The sequence below is a fragment of the Meles meles genome, chromosome 6, assembly GCF_922984935.1.
Source record: "Meles meles chromosome 6, mMelMel3.1 paternal haplotype, whole genome shotgun sequence".
NCBI classification, from domain to species: Eukaryota; Metazoa; Chordata; class Mammalia; order Carnivora; family Mustelidae; genus Meles; species Meles meles.
In genome coordinates this window covers 3,517,473-3,534,154 of record NC_060071.1, presented here as the reverse complement: position 1 = coordinate 3,534,154, position 16,682 = coordinate 3,517,473, and the positions used below count along the sequence as shown (strand labels likewise).

The 16,682-nt window shown below is 44.7% G+C and overlaps 1 protein-coding gene across 3 annotated transcripts in view; it reads left to right on the top strand.

The window, feature by feature from the left end:
* Positions 1-16,682, top strand: part of ADAMTSL3 (ADAMTS like 3) — a 344,936-nt gene that overhangs the window by 199,013 nt on the left and 129,241 nt on the right. For all 3 annotated transcript variants that reach the window (XM_046010294.1, XM_046010292.1, XM_046010293.1), the window contains exons 10-12: positions 9,502-9,613; positions 14,570-14,708; positions 15,767-15,817. In XM_046010294.1, coding sequence (XP_045866250.1) covers positions 9,502-9,613; positions 14,570-14,708; positions 15,767-15,817 — 302 coding nt within the window. The remainder of the gene's footprint in view (positions 1-9,501; positions 9,614-14,569; positions 14,709-15,766; positions 15,818-16,682) is intronic.

The window sequence follows — 16,682 nt, the reverse complement described above, 5'->3', positions numbered from 1 at the left end:
GGAGAGAAGTAAGGTTTTGTCCTGAACTGATTCAGCTCCCATCAGGGTCAAGGCCAAGCGTGGAGACAGAGTCTCAGGGTTTCTTCTTCAGGAGAGAGGGGATGCCCATCCCCCATAGGCCGAGCCGTGGGCTCCGTGTCCTCCGCACCTTGTGCTCTGGAGGAGCGTGGCCTGGAGTACGGGGGTCCAGCCGGGATGTGCGGGGAGACGGCAGGATGCGGGGAGAAGGCGCTGAGACGCATGTGATAAGGGCAGTCCCTCTCCGGAGCAGGGCAGCACATTAACGAAGGTTTCAAGGTCAGAAAAGAAGCTTTTGCTCCACTCTCCATCGAGGAATGAGGAAGGTGCCCTGTCGGGGATCTACTTCCATCGCCACAACCTGGAGACGCCCCCTCAGGATGAAAAGGGCTCTCGTGCCCTGAAACGTGTAGCCGCAGGTCGAGGGTGCGTGCAGCTCCCTGGAGGCTCTCTCGGCCCTCACGCGGCATGGAAGGTATCTGGAAAATTCCCTGAGCTCCTTGCTGGCCAAGCTTGGGGGGGCTGACCCAGTGGGACAAGATGACCCTAGAGCGGAGGGGTAGGGGTAGAGTTTCCGTACGTCCTAGTTGGTTCACAAAAGACCCATGTGATGCTTGAGGCCCTGGCTTAGTTCTTCCCTTCCACTCTCCGAGCCCTCCTGGCTTGGGCAGGAGAGCGCGTGGTCTCCCCGGGGAAGGGGCTGTAAGCCAGGCTGGGGAGCGGGCAGGAGGCACCACCACGCCCCAGAGAACCTGCAGTGCCAGCAGCGAGTGGGATGGGCAGGTCGGAGGAGGAGTCCCCTCCACTGGCAGGCGAAGCCCGCAGCGGAGTTCACTGACTCGGAGGCTCCCTGCGGTCCCCCCAGTGGCTAGAGGGACAAGGAACCCAGCTCTGGGCCCAAGGACAGGACGGGGACATACACACGCAGATCCAAGCTGTCCCCCCTTTCCAGACTCTAATGTCCCAGGTGGAAGACCACCGTGGAGGAGACGGGTCTGAAGGAAGGACCCTTGAAAGACGGACCATGTCCCCACCTGATAGGGCATTACCCAAAGGGATGCAATGTCACGTGTCAACTTGCACGTGTCCTTGCTCTGTCTTTGGGGGAGAAAGCCACCATGCAGAGAAGTCAAGGTCCGCAAGCCCATTGGGATTTTGTTTTTCTTGTGAAGCTGCAGCTGGGGGATTTCTTCTCAGGAGCCCCACAGACTTTTATCCCCTCTCGCTGGTAAGACGGGTCAGGGGCTCGCCCTAAACCATCCCCTGGGCCTTAGTCCTTCTGCGTTCTTCAAGAAGCAGGTACCAGACAGGATTAGACATGCAAGAGGTTGAGCGGGATGTCCCCGAGGAAGAGGCAGGGAGAGCCGCCCGCTGCAGGGAAGCTCTGACCACAAACAGGGGAGGGAGGGATGCGAGGACAGTCGGGTGGGAGCGTCTCAGACTGGAGAGCGGTTCTAGAGGATTCAGCAAGGCTGCGGGGGAGGCTCTGAGCCAAAATCGTCTATCTTGTGACACAGAGTCTCCCAGGAAATGGCCTCCTCCCGGGTGGGAGCAGCCGCAGGGGACAGACACTGCCAGTCAGGTACACTGTGTGCGGTGTCCGAGTGAGAGGCACGTTCTCATGCGCCCCGCACCCGGCCCACAGCCGCGCTGCCACGATCACCTGGGACCCTCGGGTGCTCCAGAAGACTCATGGGAGAGGAATGAGCCCTGGGACAAGAGTGAGCCTTCGGCGGGATGGGAAAGGGAAGTGGGTACTGGTCAGCTATTAAATGCCTCTGCTCCAATCAGGTCGTCTCTTTTGGAAAACATCTGGGTTTAATGTTTTTTGTTTTTTTTTCCCTTTTTCTTCTTCTTCTTTTTTTTTTTTTTCTTTAAATCTTTTTCTTTTTGATGATAATGGGTGGGACCCTGCAAACCATTTCAGCCCCTCTTAGATTTATTGATTTATTTGGGGTTCTATTTTTGAACCCTAAATAAATTTTTGAAATTTATATTTTGCTAGAGAAGTACCTAGCTCACCGAATTCCTTCACATATAATCAGAGTATCGTCTTATCATTAAAAAAACTCATTGTACCTGTAACTGTGTCTCTTCTGCTGGTTCCTTGTCTAATTTTTTTTCTTTCAAACCATCCAAAGATTTGTCTCTGAGGCATCTAAGAACAGGTTTTCATCTGATTAACTCAGAGTTTAAAAACTATTCAATTTACATAAATTTTTATTTTTGTTTATCTTCACATGGACTTATTTTGGTTTTGTATTTTTAGCTTCTAGAGCTCAGTGCTTAATTCATTTTATTTTCAATCTCTTTTTTTTTTTCTTGGTTACATATACTTAACACAGCTTTCCCATAGAGCAGTTCATAATTTTGTTGTAGTGTAAGCTATCAATTTTTAATTTTATGCTGGACTGTCTGTATTTGTATGCTGGGAAATCTTTGCCTCATTAAAGGTCAGGAAACTATTCTTCTGTGTTTGCTTCTGGAAGACGTATTGTTTTACCTGTCGTATTATGAACTATATCCTCCTGGAGCTGATTTTTGCACACGTTGTAAAGTAGAATTAATGTCTTTTTGCACATGACTCTCCAACTGACCCAGAACCACTAGGTGAAAACTCAGTCCTTTCTACGTATGTCTTAAAGCCAAACTCTATGTGTGGGTCTGTCCGTGGACTCCCTTATGTTTTATTGATCTGTCTGTGCAATTCCATTGTGACTTAATTATTACAACACTAAAACCAGTCTTACTATTTAAGTTTTCCCACTTTGTTCTCGAAGATGATCTTTGATGGTCTTGATTCCTTGCGTTTCCGCGTCAACTTCTGTCCGCCTGTCAGTTTTTATAAAATTCTTTTGGATTTTGATTGAAATTGCATTGAATATATATGTCAGTTTGGAAAGAACAGGAAACTTCCCAACACCAATTTTCCAATCCATAAATATGATATATCCATCCATTTATTTAGTTCAAAAAAATTTTCTCAGTAATGTTTCTAATTTTTAAAGTTTATGTCGTATATCTTTTATAAATATATTCCCAGTTGTTTGATTGTTCTTTTGATGTTATTGTAAGTGGCATTTTTTTCATTTTCTACTTATTTGTGCCAAAGTTATGGAAATATAATTGGTTTCTATATATTGACACTGTATTCTTAGTATATTGGCTTATTAATAGTAATAGTTTATAGAGTCTTTTGGATTAGGTACATACACGATTATGACATTTGCAAATAATGGCAGTTTTGTTTCTTCTTTTCCAATCCTTGTATATTTTATTCATTTTTCTTGCTATCTTATACTGTGTAGGATATTCGATACAATGTTGAGTAGAATCAGTGACAGCAGCTATTCTCATGCTTCTCATTTCAGGGGCAAAGAACTGTAATTCTCCGTCATGTATGGGGGCGCCTGGGTGGCTCAGTGGGTTAAGCCGCTGCCTTCAGCTCAGGTCATGGTCTCAGGGTCCTGGGATCGAGTCCCACATCGGGCTCTCTGCTCAGCGGAGAGCCTGCTTCCCTTCCTCTCTCTCTGCCTGCCTCTCTTATGATTTCTCTCTGTCAAATAAATAAATAAAATCTTTAAAAAAAAAAAAATTCTCCGTCATGTATGATGTTTGCTATAGAATTTTTGATAGGTATTTTATTTGATGAAAGAAATCTTTTTTCGGGGTGCTGGGTGGCTCAGTTGTTTAAGCGACTGCCTTCTGCTCGGATCATGATCCCAGAGTTCGGGGATCGAGTTCCGCGTCGGGCTCCCAGCTCAGCGGGAGTCTGCTTCTCCCTCTGACCTTCTCCCCTCTCATCTGCTCTCTCTCTCTCTCTCAAATAAATAAATTAAATCTCTAAAAAAAAGAAACCTCTTTTCTACTTTGCTTCCATTGTCATATGTACGTGTGGAATTTTATCAGATGCTTTTTCTACATCTTTTGAAGTGATCATATGTTTTTCCTTTATTTTTAGTTTGTTTTTTCCTTTGATATACTGAATTACCTTCATTTTTAAATGTTAGACCCATCTTACTGTCCTGTAATAAACTTCTCGTGGTCACTGTCATTATTATAACATATTGGTAGCATTTACTTATTAGTAGTTATTATTTTATTATTAACAAAGACCATTATCCTTTTATATGTCCATGGGTATAATTTTAAATTATTTTATTTATGATTTTTTTGGTACCTATGTCCAGGTAACATATTCACATCAGGTCTTGGTATTAATTTATACTGGCTTTATAAAACAAGGCTAGAAGTATTTCCTCAGTTTTTATTCTCTGCAACAGTTTGTGTAAAATTAGAGTTATTTCTTCTTTAAATATCGGAAATATTCAGCAGGAAATTGTTAGAGGTATGAATTCAGTGTCTTTAAAATATACGGACTATTCAGATGTTTAGTTTCCTTTTGTGTCAGTTTCGTTTCAAGGACTTTGTCTACAAGTGCACCTCATTTTATTATGCTTCATAGATATATGTATTTTTCTTTTACAAATTGCCGCAAAGGTTTGTGGCAATCCTGACTCAAACTACTCTGTCGGCACCATTTTCCCAATGGCATTTGCTCATTTTATGTCTCTGTGTTATATTTTGATAATTCTTACAATATGTCAAACTTTTTCATTATCACTGTCCTTGGTGCTTTGTGATCCGTGACTACAACTTGCTGAAAGCTCAGATGGTAGTTAGCATTTTTTAGCAATAATGTATTTTTTAAAAGATTTTTCTTCAATTATTATTTTTAAGTTGTCTCTACATGCCACATGGGGTTTGAATTCACAACCCAAGATCAAGAGTTGCGTGCTCTACTGACTGAGCCGAGTAGATGCTCTGCAATAAAGTATTTTTAAATTAAGGTACATACATTGTTTTCTTAGACATGATGCTACTGCACACTTAATACACTGTATCATGTTGTAAACATAACTTTTGTATGCACTGGGGAACCAAAAAATTTATTTGACTGATTTTATTGTGATATTTGTTAACCCATGATATCACCGAGTTGTGCCTGTATTTCAGCTAACTTTTTAAAAATTATTGGCAGAGATTTTTTTCATGATGTCCTCTTACTATTTCTTCATTGTCTCCAGAATCTGTAGTGAGTCCTTTTTTTTTCATTCCCTAATACTGATTATTTGTCCCTACTTTCTTTTAAACTTAATCAATCATGTTAGAGGTCTGTAGCTTTTATCAGACTTTTCACAGAAACAGCTTTTGGCTTTATAGCCTATTTTAAAGTAGTTTCCTTTCCATATTATTAATGTCCACTCTTATCTTTATTATTTCCATACTTCCAGTTTTTCTGGATTCAATAAACTGTTCCTTTTTTAACTTTTTTTTTTTTTAGAGATTTTATTTATTTGACAGACAGAGATCATAAGTAAACAGAGAGGGAGTCAAAGAGAGGAGGAAGCAGGCTCCCCACTGAGCAGAGAGCCTGATGCGGGACTCGATCCCAGGACCCTGAGATCATGACCTGAACCGACGGCAGAGGCTTTAACCCACTGAGCCACCCAGGCCCCCCACCCCTTTTTAAACTTTCTGAGTTGGCTGTTTAGGTCATTGATTTTCATCCTTTTCTCCCCCCGCCATAACACATGTATTTAAGTCTATGAATTTCACTCCAAGTATGCCTTTTATTTCGTCCTACAAATTTTGATAGGAAATATTTCCCATAATCATTCAGTTAAATTGTATTATAATTTTCATAGTTTTTGATTTATGGACTAATTAGAAGTGTCTTATCCAAGTACATAGAAATTTTCCAGTAATCTCATTATTATTTTGTAGCTTAATTCCACTGTAGTCAGAGAACATAGTCTATATCATGTCAGTTGTTTGGAAATCTGTTGAAACTTAACTGGTGGCTCAGAACATAGCAGATAGTAGAAGATGTGACGCATCGTCTTCTGTTGTTGGGCACTTTCCATATGTCACACCGATCATGTTATTATTAATGGTTTTATTAAAAATAATAGCCTACTGGTTTTTGTCTGCTCATTCCAGTAGTTACCATAAGAGATATGACAAAACCAGTGCTGTGACTGTAACTTTGCCTGATTTTTTTCTATTCTTGTTAATTTTTAATTATTTATCCTTGAGGCTAGCTTGTTAAGAACACTAACATTTAGGGTCTTTACTTCTAGTGACATGACTATTTTACTGTTATGAAATTATTTTCTTTCAGAACATTGAGGATCCCTCTCCATTGTCTTCTGGCTTCCATTAACTCTGTTAGGAAGTGAGCTGTCAGTCTTATTTCGGTGGCTTAGATGCTAATGGGTCTTTTCCTTTGTCTGCTTTTAAGTGTTTTCTCTTTGGTTTTGGTTGTCATCGGTTTGACTGTGATGTAACTAGTGGCTTTCTTCTGCTTGAGGTTCATGGTGCTTCACAACTCTGGCTTGAGATCCACCATCAGTGATGGAAGATTCTCATTTATTGCCTCTGCCGATACGGTTTCTGTCCCATTCTCTGTGTTCTTTGTCTGGGACTATGGTTATACCTTTATCCCTCATGTCGACTTTCTACCTCCTTCTTTTCTGTCCATTTACTGGTCCTCTCTTTAAGTGTGTGTAATCCAGGGACCAGCAGATCCTGGCCAGCTAGCTAATGACCTATTTTTGTAAGTGGAATTTTATTGGGACATAAACACAGCCATGTGTTTATGGATTGTGGCTGATTTGCACTATATCAGCCACCTTGAATAATTGCCATGGGGACAGTATGGCCTGAAAACTGTAATGTTTGCTATCTGGCTTTTTATGAAAATATTTGCTGAACTCCAGTCTAATCCACTGTCAAATCTATCCATTGAGCTACCAATTTAAATTATGGTGCTCCATACTTCTAGAATTGACATTTTATTTATTTACTTATTTCTATCTAATAAAGATTTTATTTATTTTATTATTTGAGAGAGCAAACGCATGTGAGCAGAGGGGAGGGTAGAAAGAGGGGCAGGGAGACTGATGCAGGGCTTGATTCCAGGACCCTGGGATCATGACCTGAGCCAAAGGCAGACTCCTAACCAACTGAGCCACCCAGGCGCCCCAGCCATTTTATTTTTATTATAGCTTCTTTGTTTCTAGTGAAATTCTCCATCTTGTCATTTAGTTTCTTAAGCATTTTAACCATCATATCTTAGCCCAGACTCTAAAAACCAGAGCCCTAGGAGTGAGCCGTGTGCCAACATTGATGTTTTAAGACCCTGGGACCGGTAGGGAGTATTGTGAAATACCATCTGAAGCCAAAGCTAGAGTCACAGGGGCCAGTGAGAGTGTACCCAGGTGTTTACATTTCTATCAGGTGATGTCGATATCTGGATATTCTGTAATTCCATTTATAGTCTATTGCTCCATGTTTTTTGGTTGTTACTAAATTTTATCTTTTTTGTAGGCCTGGTTTTCAGTTTTGCTATATATAGTAGGTGAGGAGATTACAGATATAATTTGAGACAGGATTAATTTCTGCTTCTGGAAGACACGTTAGCAGCCAGTTACCTTCAGCCAACAAGGAATTGAAATAATTTGAACCTGGCCTTCATTCCCCCTTGGAAATTGGTCCACGTCCAGTTCACACTTTTTCCTAAGATAGAGCCTTTCGGGGTCTCGGTGGCGCGCCTGGGGCATTTACCGGTACCGCTCCAGCTTCAGTGGATCTCGAGCTCCAGTGTTTGGTCGTAGCCCCACGGGTCTGATGACAGGTCTGCTCAGCTTCTCAGCCACTCAGTCACCACTTGCATGACGGGAAATGCCTGGAGCAGAACCATGGTGCCAAAGGGAGTGCCAAGTGTGATGCTCACCTCTCTGGGCTTCCTGTGTGTCTGGAATCTTGGCCCTGTGAATATTCACTAGTATGGTAGTTGTCTGGTGCCTTCAAATACATTAAGAAATATTTTCGACAATGTTTTGACTTATTCTCTCTGGCAGGATTCATCAGAGACATCCTTCCATAGCCAGAGAAAAACCCTTTCCAAGTGTTTCACGCCTCTGGGACAGCTCTGCTCCCACCTCCCAGCCGTCCCTGCCTCCCCTCTCCAACAGCACATCTCAGACTGCAGTTTTTATCCCGTTTTATCATTCGATACATCAAAATCTTCTTTTTCCGTTAACTTATTTACCTTTATGAATAAGCTTTCCTGAGTGATTTCATTGTTACCGCTTCTTGCATTCCCTTCCTCCTTCTGCTTTTATGATTATTTATTTATTTATCTTCTGCTTTTATATTAGTTCTGGTTTAGTACCTTTTCGTAGTTTCTCTCTCTCTCTCTCGCTCTCTTTTTCCAGTGAGGGTCTCAAGTGGTCAAGTTTCAGTCATCTTGTGTCTGAAATATCTTTATTTCACTGACCATGGTGATAATTTGATCGTAGATGGTTTGTAGATGGGGAATTGGTCTTTGATTGTTGGTTAATCACTTACAGAATTCTGGATGAAAAGTTACTGTTCCTCATCGCTTGGAAGGTATGATTTTGTTTTCCTGCATCCAGTGTTTCCTGTGAGAAATCTGACTCCAATCTGATTCTCGCTGCTTTGTAGATAATCACGTTTTTTTTTTTTTTTCTTCCCAAGAACATGATTTTTCTTTATCCTGGCTGTTGTACTTTTCTAAATGTCTGCTCAGAACTTGCTGAACACTTTTGAATTGAGTCCACCTGTCTTTCTCAAGGTCTGAGAAACTCTCAGCAATTATATCATCAAATCCTCTTCATTATTTCCTCGGTGTCTCTGGCTTGAACTCCGTGTGTGTGTTGGCATTTCTGGGTCAATGCTTTAAGACCTGAACTCAACTTCTTTTCCTCTTTCTTTTTATCTTTTTGTTATATTCTGGGAGTGTCCCTCAGTTCATTCCTTTGTTCAGTCAGGAGAGAAGAAAAGTAAAAACTGGGGGGAGAGCTTGCTGCTTGAGTGTGGTCCCTCCGTGGTACATTCCTTCTTCCCTCTGCTTCCTCGCACGCGCTGGTGCCCTCCTCCTCTCTGGTTAGATGCTGGAACGCTCCTGTGTACACACCACGTATTTGTGTACGTTTGAGCCTTTGCAGTTGTGCTTTCAGAAGACCTTTTTGGAAGGATTTGCTTCAAGATGTTATTATTGAAAGTGTAAGAATCCCAGTTCTGTGCCGTGCTGCCAAGCAGCCCAGACTGGCTCAGTCCCGGCTCCATAGAAATTAAAATCAGATGTATCAGGTAGAAAAAAGAAGTTAAACAAGCAAGTCTACCTGACACATTTGAGAACTCACTCCCAGGGATGGAGTCACCTGGAAGGATGACCCCAGGGAGACGGGCTGAAGATTTTCTGTGTCCCCGTGGACGACAGACCTCGATGAAATGTTGTCCCACGTCACAGGTTTTGGAATCTTCATGTACCACAGTGTGTCGTGATCGATATGTGATGGTCAGTATCAGTGAAATAGATTTGTCGCGTGTGGAAAGGTGCGGGAAGCGCTGGCTCGTCGTACGCAGACGCTGATCACAGTTCTCTCTGTCCAGACCAGGTACACGGTGGCCAAGGACAGCGTGGTCCAGTTCGTCTTCTACCAGCCGATCAGTCACCAGTGGAGGCAAACCGACTTCTTCCCCTGCACCGTAACTTGTGGAGGAGGTGAGGCGCGGACCACATGTGCGCTTAGGGCTCAGAGTCAGAAATGACATACTTGTTTTTCAGGCGGACTTGACAATGGGCGTGGTAATTGGGACATGTAATCACACGGCATCCTCCTCAGAGGCTGGAATGCGGTGGTGTTCCCGAGTGCATTTTTGCCTTTATTCTTGAAGACAGGTGAAAACGGGATTTGGAAAACACGTTTTACTTCTAGCAAAAAGCTAGAAAGGTGTTTGCCTGTGTTCTGGCCTTTCTTGTTTTGATTGTCTCTAAAGCAGGTCTTCTTTTTAATTTTCCACGGAAGACCTGTAAACAGGGAGGCCATGTCACTTGCCCAGTCTGACCAAGTTCATGGATGCATTCATTCTAATGTTTTGATGTCCCCTGTCCTCCACTGGGTGCCAGAGCAGAACTTACCAGAGAGAGAAAGGGTAGCTGTTCAGTGGTGAGGGGGAAATCCTGCTTACTGCTTGCCTCATTCGAGGATGTCACAGACAGCTCAGGAAGGCTCTGGGCCAAGTGTGACCCAGGGCCCCACACGTGCCACACAGATTTGCAGGCTCAAGTGCAGAATCATCGTCTGTTTAACACGGGAGAAGTATCTGCCTGGAGGAAATGAGGCCACCAGCGCCTCCATGGAGATAAGTCTCTTTCAATTTGAAATTGAAATTGAAATTGAAATTGAAAGAAGCTTTCAATTGAAGGTGAATGGTTCTAGACTAGTGCCGACCCACGACCCGTGGTTACTAGAGTTGCTGGAGGGACTTCATGCTGTTCCTCCCCTTAAGAGCACCAGGATAACAGCGCGGGGCATGTACATGGACCATGCCATGGGCCAGGGCACTCACCTTCACGTTTATTCTTCCAAACAACCTTAAGAAAGATCTCCCTTCATGCCTGTTTTTATGTATGAGCAGTGCAAACATAGGAAAGGTCAAGAGTGGATTCCCGTGTGCTCAGCGAGCAAACAGCGTGGCTAGGATCCGGCTCTGGGTCCTTCTGATGGCAGAGCCCCAGGCTCGAGGTGGCTTTGCCTTTGTGTCTCCTGAGAACCGTCCACCGCCGCTGGGACCAGGTCAGGGCACACAGGCGCAGGTAGGGTTGTGTTTGGAGGACTACAGCCGGTCGTCCTCCTGCAGCCCAGCCCCGTCAGCCCAGCCCCAAACCATTTCTGCCCTGCAGGGCGATCAAATACGCGCTTGTTCAGAGAGCCACAGACCAAGTGCCTCCCTCTGCTCCTCTAAAGCACAGGCTTATCAAGGAGAGCTCCTCCGCCAAGGTCAGGTTCCTTGCACATGTATGTCAGGCCGCTGTCTTCTGCTGTTTAGGCTCCCAGTGAAGCAGGAAGCAGGTGCTTTTGTAGGGAGCATCGAGTAGCCCAGACCCCCAGAAGGAGCTTGTGCTGCTGGGAATGGAAGAGAAGCAGTCGGGGGGTTGAATGGGGCTCTAGAAACAAGGTAAAAAGTTAACCTTCCCGGTTAGTTCTTCGTGGGCCAGGCATGGGCAAGAGACCATGAGATTATGATCCTACAGCAGTGGTTCTCCAAGTGGGTTCCCTGGACCAGCAGCAGCAGCCGTCACATGGAACTTGCTGGAAATTCAGATTCTTGGGCCCCAACTTGGACCTACTGAATCCCAGACTCAGGGAGTGGGGCCCATCCCTCCAGGAGCTTATGGTGCATGTCCCAGCTTAAGAACCACTGCTCCCTGAAGCGATGTCTTCGGGGATCACCTGTAGTTGTATTAAGTTCACTGCTTTTCCGTATCTGTTACCCCGGCCTATTATTTACTCCTGGTTTTTCTTTAAATGGACCGCTAAAAAAATTTAAATAAACATATTCACAAAAAAGGATCCAATACGAGCAGTTCCAAGTGGCAAACTCCGGTCTCTTGCCAAAATTGAACACAATCACAGAAACGAATATGGAAACAAGACCCTGGAGCTCGTCCCTTCACATTGTCTTTCTCGATCCCCCCCGAGAGCCATAATGGGTTTTGTCGAACATGAGGAGCATGGTTCACAGGCAGAAGCTCCTCCAAAGTGTTGAGTCACTGACCTTGCAACAGTGTCTGCCAGGCAATTCTTGCAACACCTCCGATCTGGCTGACACTGATGGAGGTCAAACAGCATTTGGATTTAAGACTGTGACCTGCATCAATCCCATGAATCTCTCCAAACCTGGGCCTCAGGCTCACTTTGGCCCGACTTGTTCTCTAAAAATTGCATGACGACGTTTACTTCAAGAGGCGGTGTGGTCGTGGAGCTCAAGTTCCGGGACCTGGATACCCTTCTTGGCTTTGCCACTACTTGGCCCCGAGCCTCAGTCTGCTCGTCCATAAAACAGGACGATTCCCCCCTCCTCCCACCCTGCAGCATTGTTGGGGGACAAAACGACAGGACACGTGCCAAGGAGCCTAGTGCGGTGCCTGGCAGTTAGTGGGTTCTCGGGAAATACCTGTTATGTCAGAGTCAAGGCAAACCTGAGTTTTGTTTAAAATGCCTTTGTATAATCTACAGAGGTCTGGCTGTCCCCCTGCCTGGCATTCTCTGAGGATGAGTTACGAGATACAGACACGACTCCATGCCTCATGGGGAGTGGGACATACCTAGCGCTCCCTACGTGTACATTTTATATCCAGAAGCAGAACCTCACCACCGTAGCGTCAGCTGGGCCATGGCTCCAGGGACGACGGAGTCCCTCAAGGACCCCAACATGAAAGCAAAGAGCCGGTGGGGCTCTTTTTAATCCTACTTGGCAGGAAAACAAACATCTCTTTCTTTTTAATTAAGTCACTAACTCTCACACCACCTTATTCAGAGAGATATTCCCATGTAGACACATAAGAGAAAAGAGCAGCTTTCCACTCTGGGAGGGGCATTTGTTATGGGATTCGGCTTAGTTTGGTTAATGAAATTCTTGGGAGGAACACAGATGGGTCTCTTCCTTGGGTGCTAAAGGAAAGACACGGTCAGCCCGGCTGGAACCGTACGTGGGGGCACCTAGCCGTGAGACTGCCCACCAAGATAGCAGCGGTTGTCCGAACAGAAGGGGGGGGTCACACTGCTCGCGGGGTTCCCCTTGCAGTATGCCATTCTGTGCCCACCGGCAGAATTTCAGCACATTTGTTCATAATATAGGAGGGCAATCTGTCTTACTTCCTTCGCTTTTAGTTATCTGGTACCGCCATAAAATTAAAGAGGAAAATTAATTGTCTCTCCTTAAATTATAAAAACTGTATGCTTTTTTTTTCTTTTTGTCTCCTAGAGGTATGTTTCCATTTAGAACAGTTTTTCTCTGATTCCAGGAGCTGTAATTTCATTCTCTTCTTGTGTTGGAGGAAATAAAAACACACACATAAAAACCCGCAAGAAAAGCAATACCAGAATTTAATTATATTAGTAATCAAGTGTACATGATCAGTGTAACTGCCATTTCTGAGTTTTTGGGTAGTCAGGCAACTTAGTTACCTGCTCCCTAAGGTGCATGGATGGACTTTCCTGGTCTTGTCTGCAGTCATCTACGCGGGATTCGTAAGACCGGTCTGGAGAAAGTTCCGGAATCTCCACTGCCATCCGATATTGTAGACTCTCTGGGAGATATTGGCACCCGAATCACATTTTATTGACTCCATTTGGATTTTCGTTCTTGCGGTTTCAACCTTGCTTTTTATAATGCATACCAGTCTGTCCTTCCACACTCAGCTTACATCCAAGCCGTGGCTTGCAGAAGGCTGTCTAGTGGTTTATAAAATCAGATTCCTCTCGACAAGCAGGCCCTTCGATGTATTTTTAGACCTTTAGACCAACTGGCCGAGACTGAGAGCTTAGCTTGGGTTTTGTTTTTATTTTATTTTTTTCCTGAAGAGCTCATTCTGGTTTTGAAAAATTGCCTTTTTTTTTTTTTTTTAAACTTAACATGACATTTATGTAGTGACAGGAAGCCTGGAATCAGATCTTTCAGGAAATAGAAGCATCATTTTGGGAGTTTTTTTTTTTTAATTTACAGCACTCACCCCTTTGGAATGTTCACTTTCCTCAGTGATGACAATTTGAATTTAATAGACTCGGAAGTGAGTCTTCATCCCTTCCCCTCTGAGGGCTTTTGTGGCAGGGGGCGGTAGAGGGGATGGGTTTTGTTCCTCCCTGTAGAGACGGTGCTCACGTCCCCAGGTAGAGAAGTTTGTGGCCTCCGAGGTGCCCCAGGTTTCCCAGGGACAGCAAGAGAGTAAAACGTGGTGTACACCAGCAGCCAGATGGTCCGCGGTGGGAGCTCGCAACAATGTAATGTGGAGTGAGAGAAGTAGAAAATAGAACCAGATTTAAAATAACTACTTGGTTAAAGCAGATACACACAAACAAGGTTGCAGGAGGCAGACGCCTATTTAAAAACGTATACATGATGAACAGGTGTCTCTGGGAGAACGGGGATGGGGGTGGTGACAGGTAAAGAGGACGAGCGCTCGGAAAGAGGAGGGGGTCTGGCTTGGTGTCAGGGACGGAACAGTGGGTGATGTTCTGCCCAGGGTTCAGGCCTCCTGGAAGAGGGGACTGCTGTAACTTTCTCATTAAGTGTTAAAAAGTGTTTAACTTACAAGAGTTAAGACCTCCGTAATTGGTCCAAGTGATCATGCCCAATCTTGGCCATCTTAGAAGATATTTTGATCTGAGTCATCTTAGAAGATATTTTGGTCAACTTAGAAGAACCTGAAGATCATTAAAAAAAAAAAAAGCCTATTTCCTGGATCAAGCCGCAGTGTTTCTGGCTTAATTGGACCATGAAGGGACCCAGGCACTGGTGTGTGCTGAAGCTCCCCCGGGTTCCGTTGAGTGTCCAGGGATGAGAACCACTGAGTCAAGTTTCTTAAGGGGAAAAAAAAGGGTGTGGCAAGGGGAATCAGTGCCCCGTGAAGAGGCCGCCATGCAATGTTCACACTCGCCTTTTCTTTTCCCGTTAGGTTATCAGCTCAACTCAGCTGAGTGTGTGGACATCCGCTTGAAGAGGGTGGTTCCTGACCATTACTGCCATTACTACCCCGAAAACGTAAAGCCAAAACCCAAACTGAAGGAGTGCAGCATGGACCCTTGCCCATCGAGGTGTGCGCCGTCTCCCGTGGGTTCCCCTCTGAAAAGAAGGAAATCGAATGTGGCCTAGACTGATTGGTCTTTGCAGAGTGCCCTTTGTACCACATGGCCTTGACTCCCTGCTGGTGACCGTTACGTGCATCTGTCACCCGTTCGACAGGGAGTAGGCTGACCAGCTCACGTGGTGCAGGGCTCTCCTGTCTGGCTGCGTGCGCCTGGGCTCGGAGAGCTGCCTCTGTGGAATGACCCTCTCTGAGCATCTCCGGCACACACAATAGGAAAGCGCTCTTCGTCCAAGTGCGAGGTCTTGTCCATCTGCTAGTCATAAATGTCTTGAACTCACCATTTTCCCTTTTAAACTGGGTCACCCATGACCACGTTTTGACTTTTGAAGCGTTCACATTACATTCGGTATAAATAATGCATTGTGCAAGGAAGTGAAAAGTTTTAATGCCAAAGCAGAAAAGCTATGCATAAACTATCCCGTTGCATAATTTAGTACCTGCTGACTTGGATTGCCTGGGGAAGTTTCCTGGCTTTACTACAGTATCTTAAAATAACAGCACAGTATCAAGTCCCAGAATCCCCCAGACATCTGCCAGCTGGCTACGGCAGAAGTGTGCAAGTGGAAAAGGAAGCGTTCTCAGTGGATTTCATTTCCTATCACTGAGCTGCCCATTTCCTGTAATCCCAGGTGAACATAATTATTCATGGACCTTTTCGAAAGACAAATTCCATGAAATTAAATGTTTCTCCGAAGATTCCACTAATACAATAGTGTGTTAGTATCATTACGATATCAAAGACATTTTAGATGATAAAAAATAGATTTATCCAATTTAAGAGACACTCTTTCCTTTGACTAATACATTGCACTAGTTTCTGTATTTTCATAGAGCTGGGCGCGGCGTGGTGGTGGCTGAGCTTTTGGGGAGAGTTCACAACGTGTGCATATAGAGTTTTCAATGTGAAAGAGCTCTGTCTTTTGGGATGTCAGATCCACAGTGGTCAAGTTAACAAATACGTTAATTGACTGAGAAATGACGTTGTCCCAATGATTTCATTTGTAGTGACGGATTTAAAGAGATCATGCCCTACGACCATTTCCAGCCTCTCCCTCGGTGAGTCACGTGTTTGCTTTTTCCATTCCGCAGTTTGCTCCAAGTCGTTTGCTAGGCACTGTATCCCATCTGTAGCAATAGTCTAAAATGTAAGAGGGGTAGACAGTAGATCTTTACAGAGAGCTAAGGGAAAGCAGACTTCAGCTCCATAATGAAGAAGATTTGTCTTAGAATCAGATGGATTGCGCTCTCTCCCACGCGACGTCTCCCATCGCTGGAGGTATCAAGCACAGCTCGGACTGGCCACGACCGAGGGAGCTCAGGCCTTGAAGTTGGTCAGAAATTTGAATCCCTTTTGACACCCAGATGACTGGTTTCTGACCTTTGGTTTCTTTGATCCTCTAGTATATTATCTGTTAGTATTTGTAGTGGACAGATGATTTTTTTTTAAAGATTTTATTTATTTATTTGACGGACAGAGATCACAAGTAGGCAGAGAGGCAGGCAGAGAGAGGGGGGGAAGCAGGCTCCCTGCTGAGCAGAGAGCCCGATGTGGGGCTCGATCCCAGGACCCTGAGATCATGACCGGAGCCGAAGGCAGAGGCTTTAACCCACTGACCACCCAGGCGCCCCTGGACAGACAATTTAAAGAATGCATTCACACTCTACATGTTAGCCGGTGTGGTTCTCAGAATGGTGCTGCGCTGGGGCACGAGGGAAGATGTGGTTTTTCCCCACTGACAGTAGCCTCAGGGTCAGAGGTGTGGACCGCCCAGTGACTATATATCGTGTGTGGCAGTTACGACAAAAGTCTCATGACTCCAAGTCCTGTGTGCTTTCCGTAGAACCGCAGCTGGCCTCTTTCCCTTTGGCGAGCTTGAAACAAACAAACGACGCAAAAATAATGTGTTTTTATTTGTTTGCT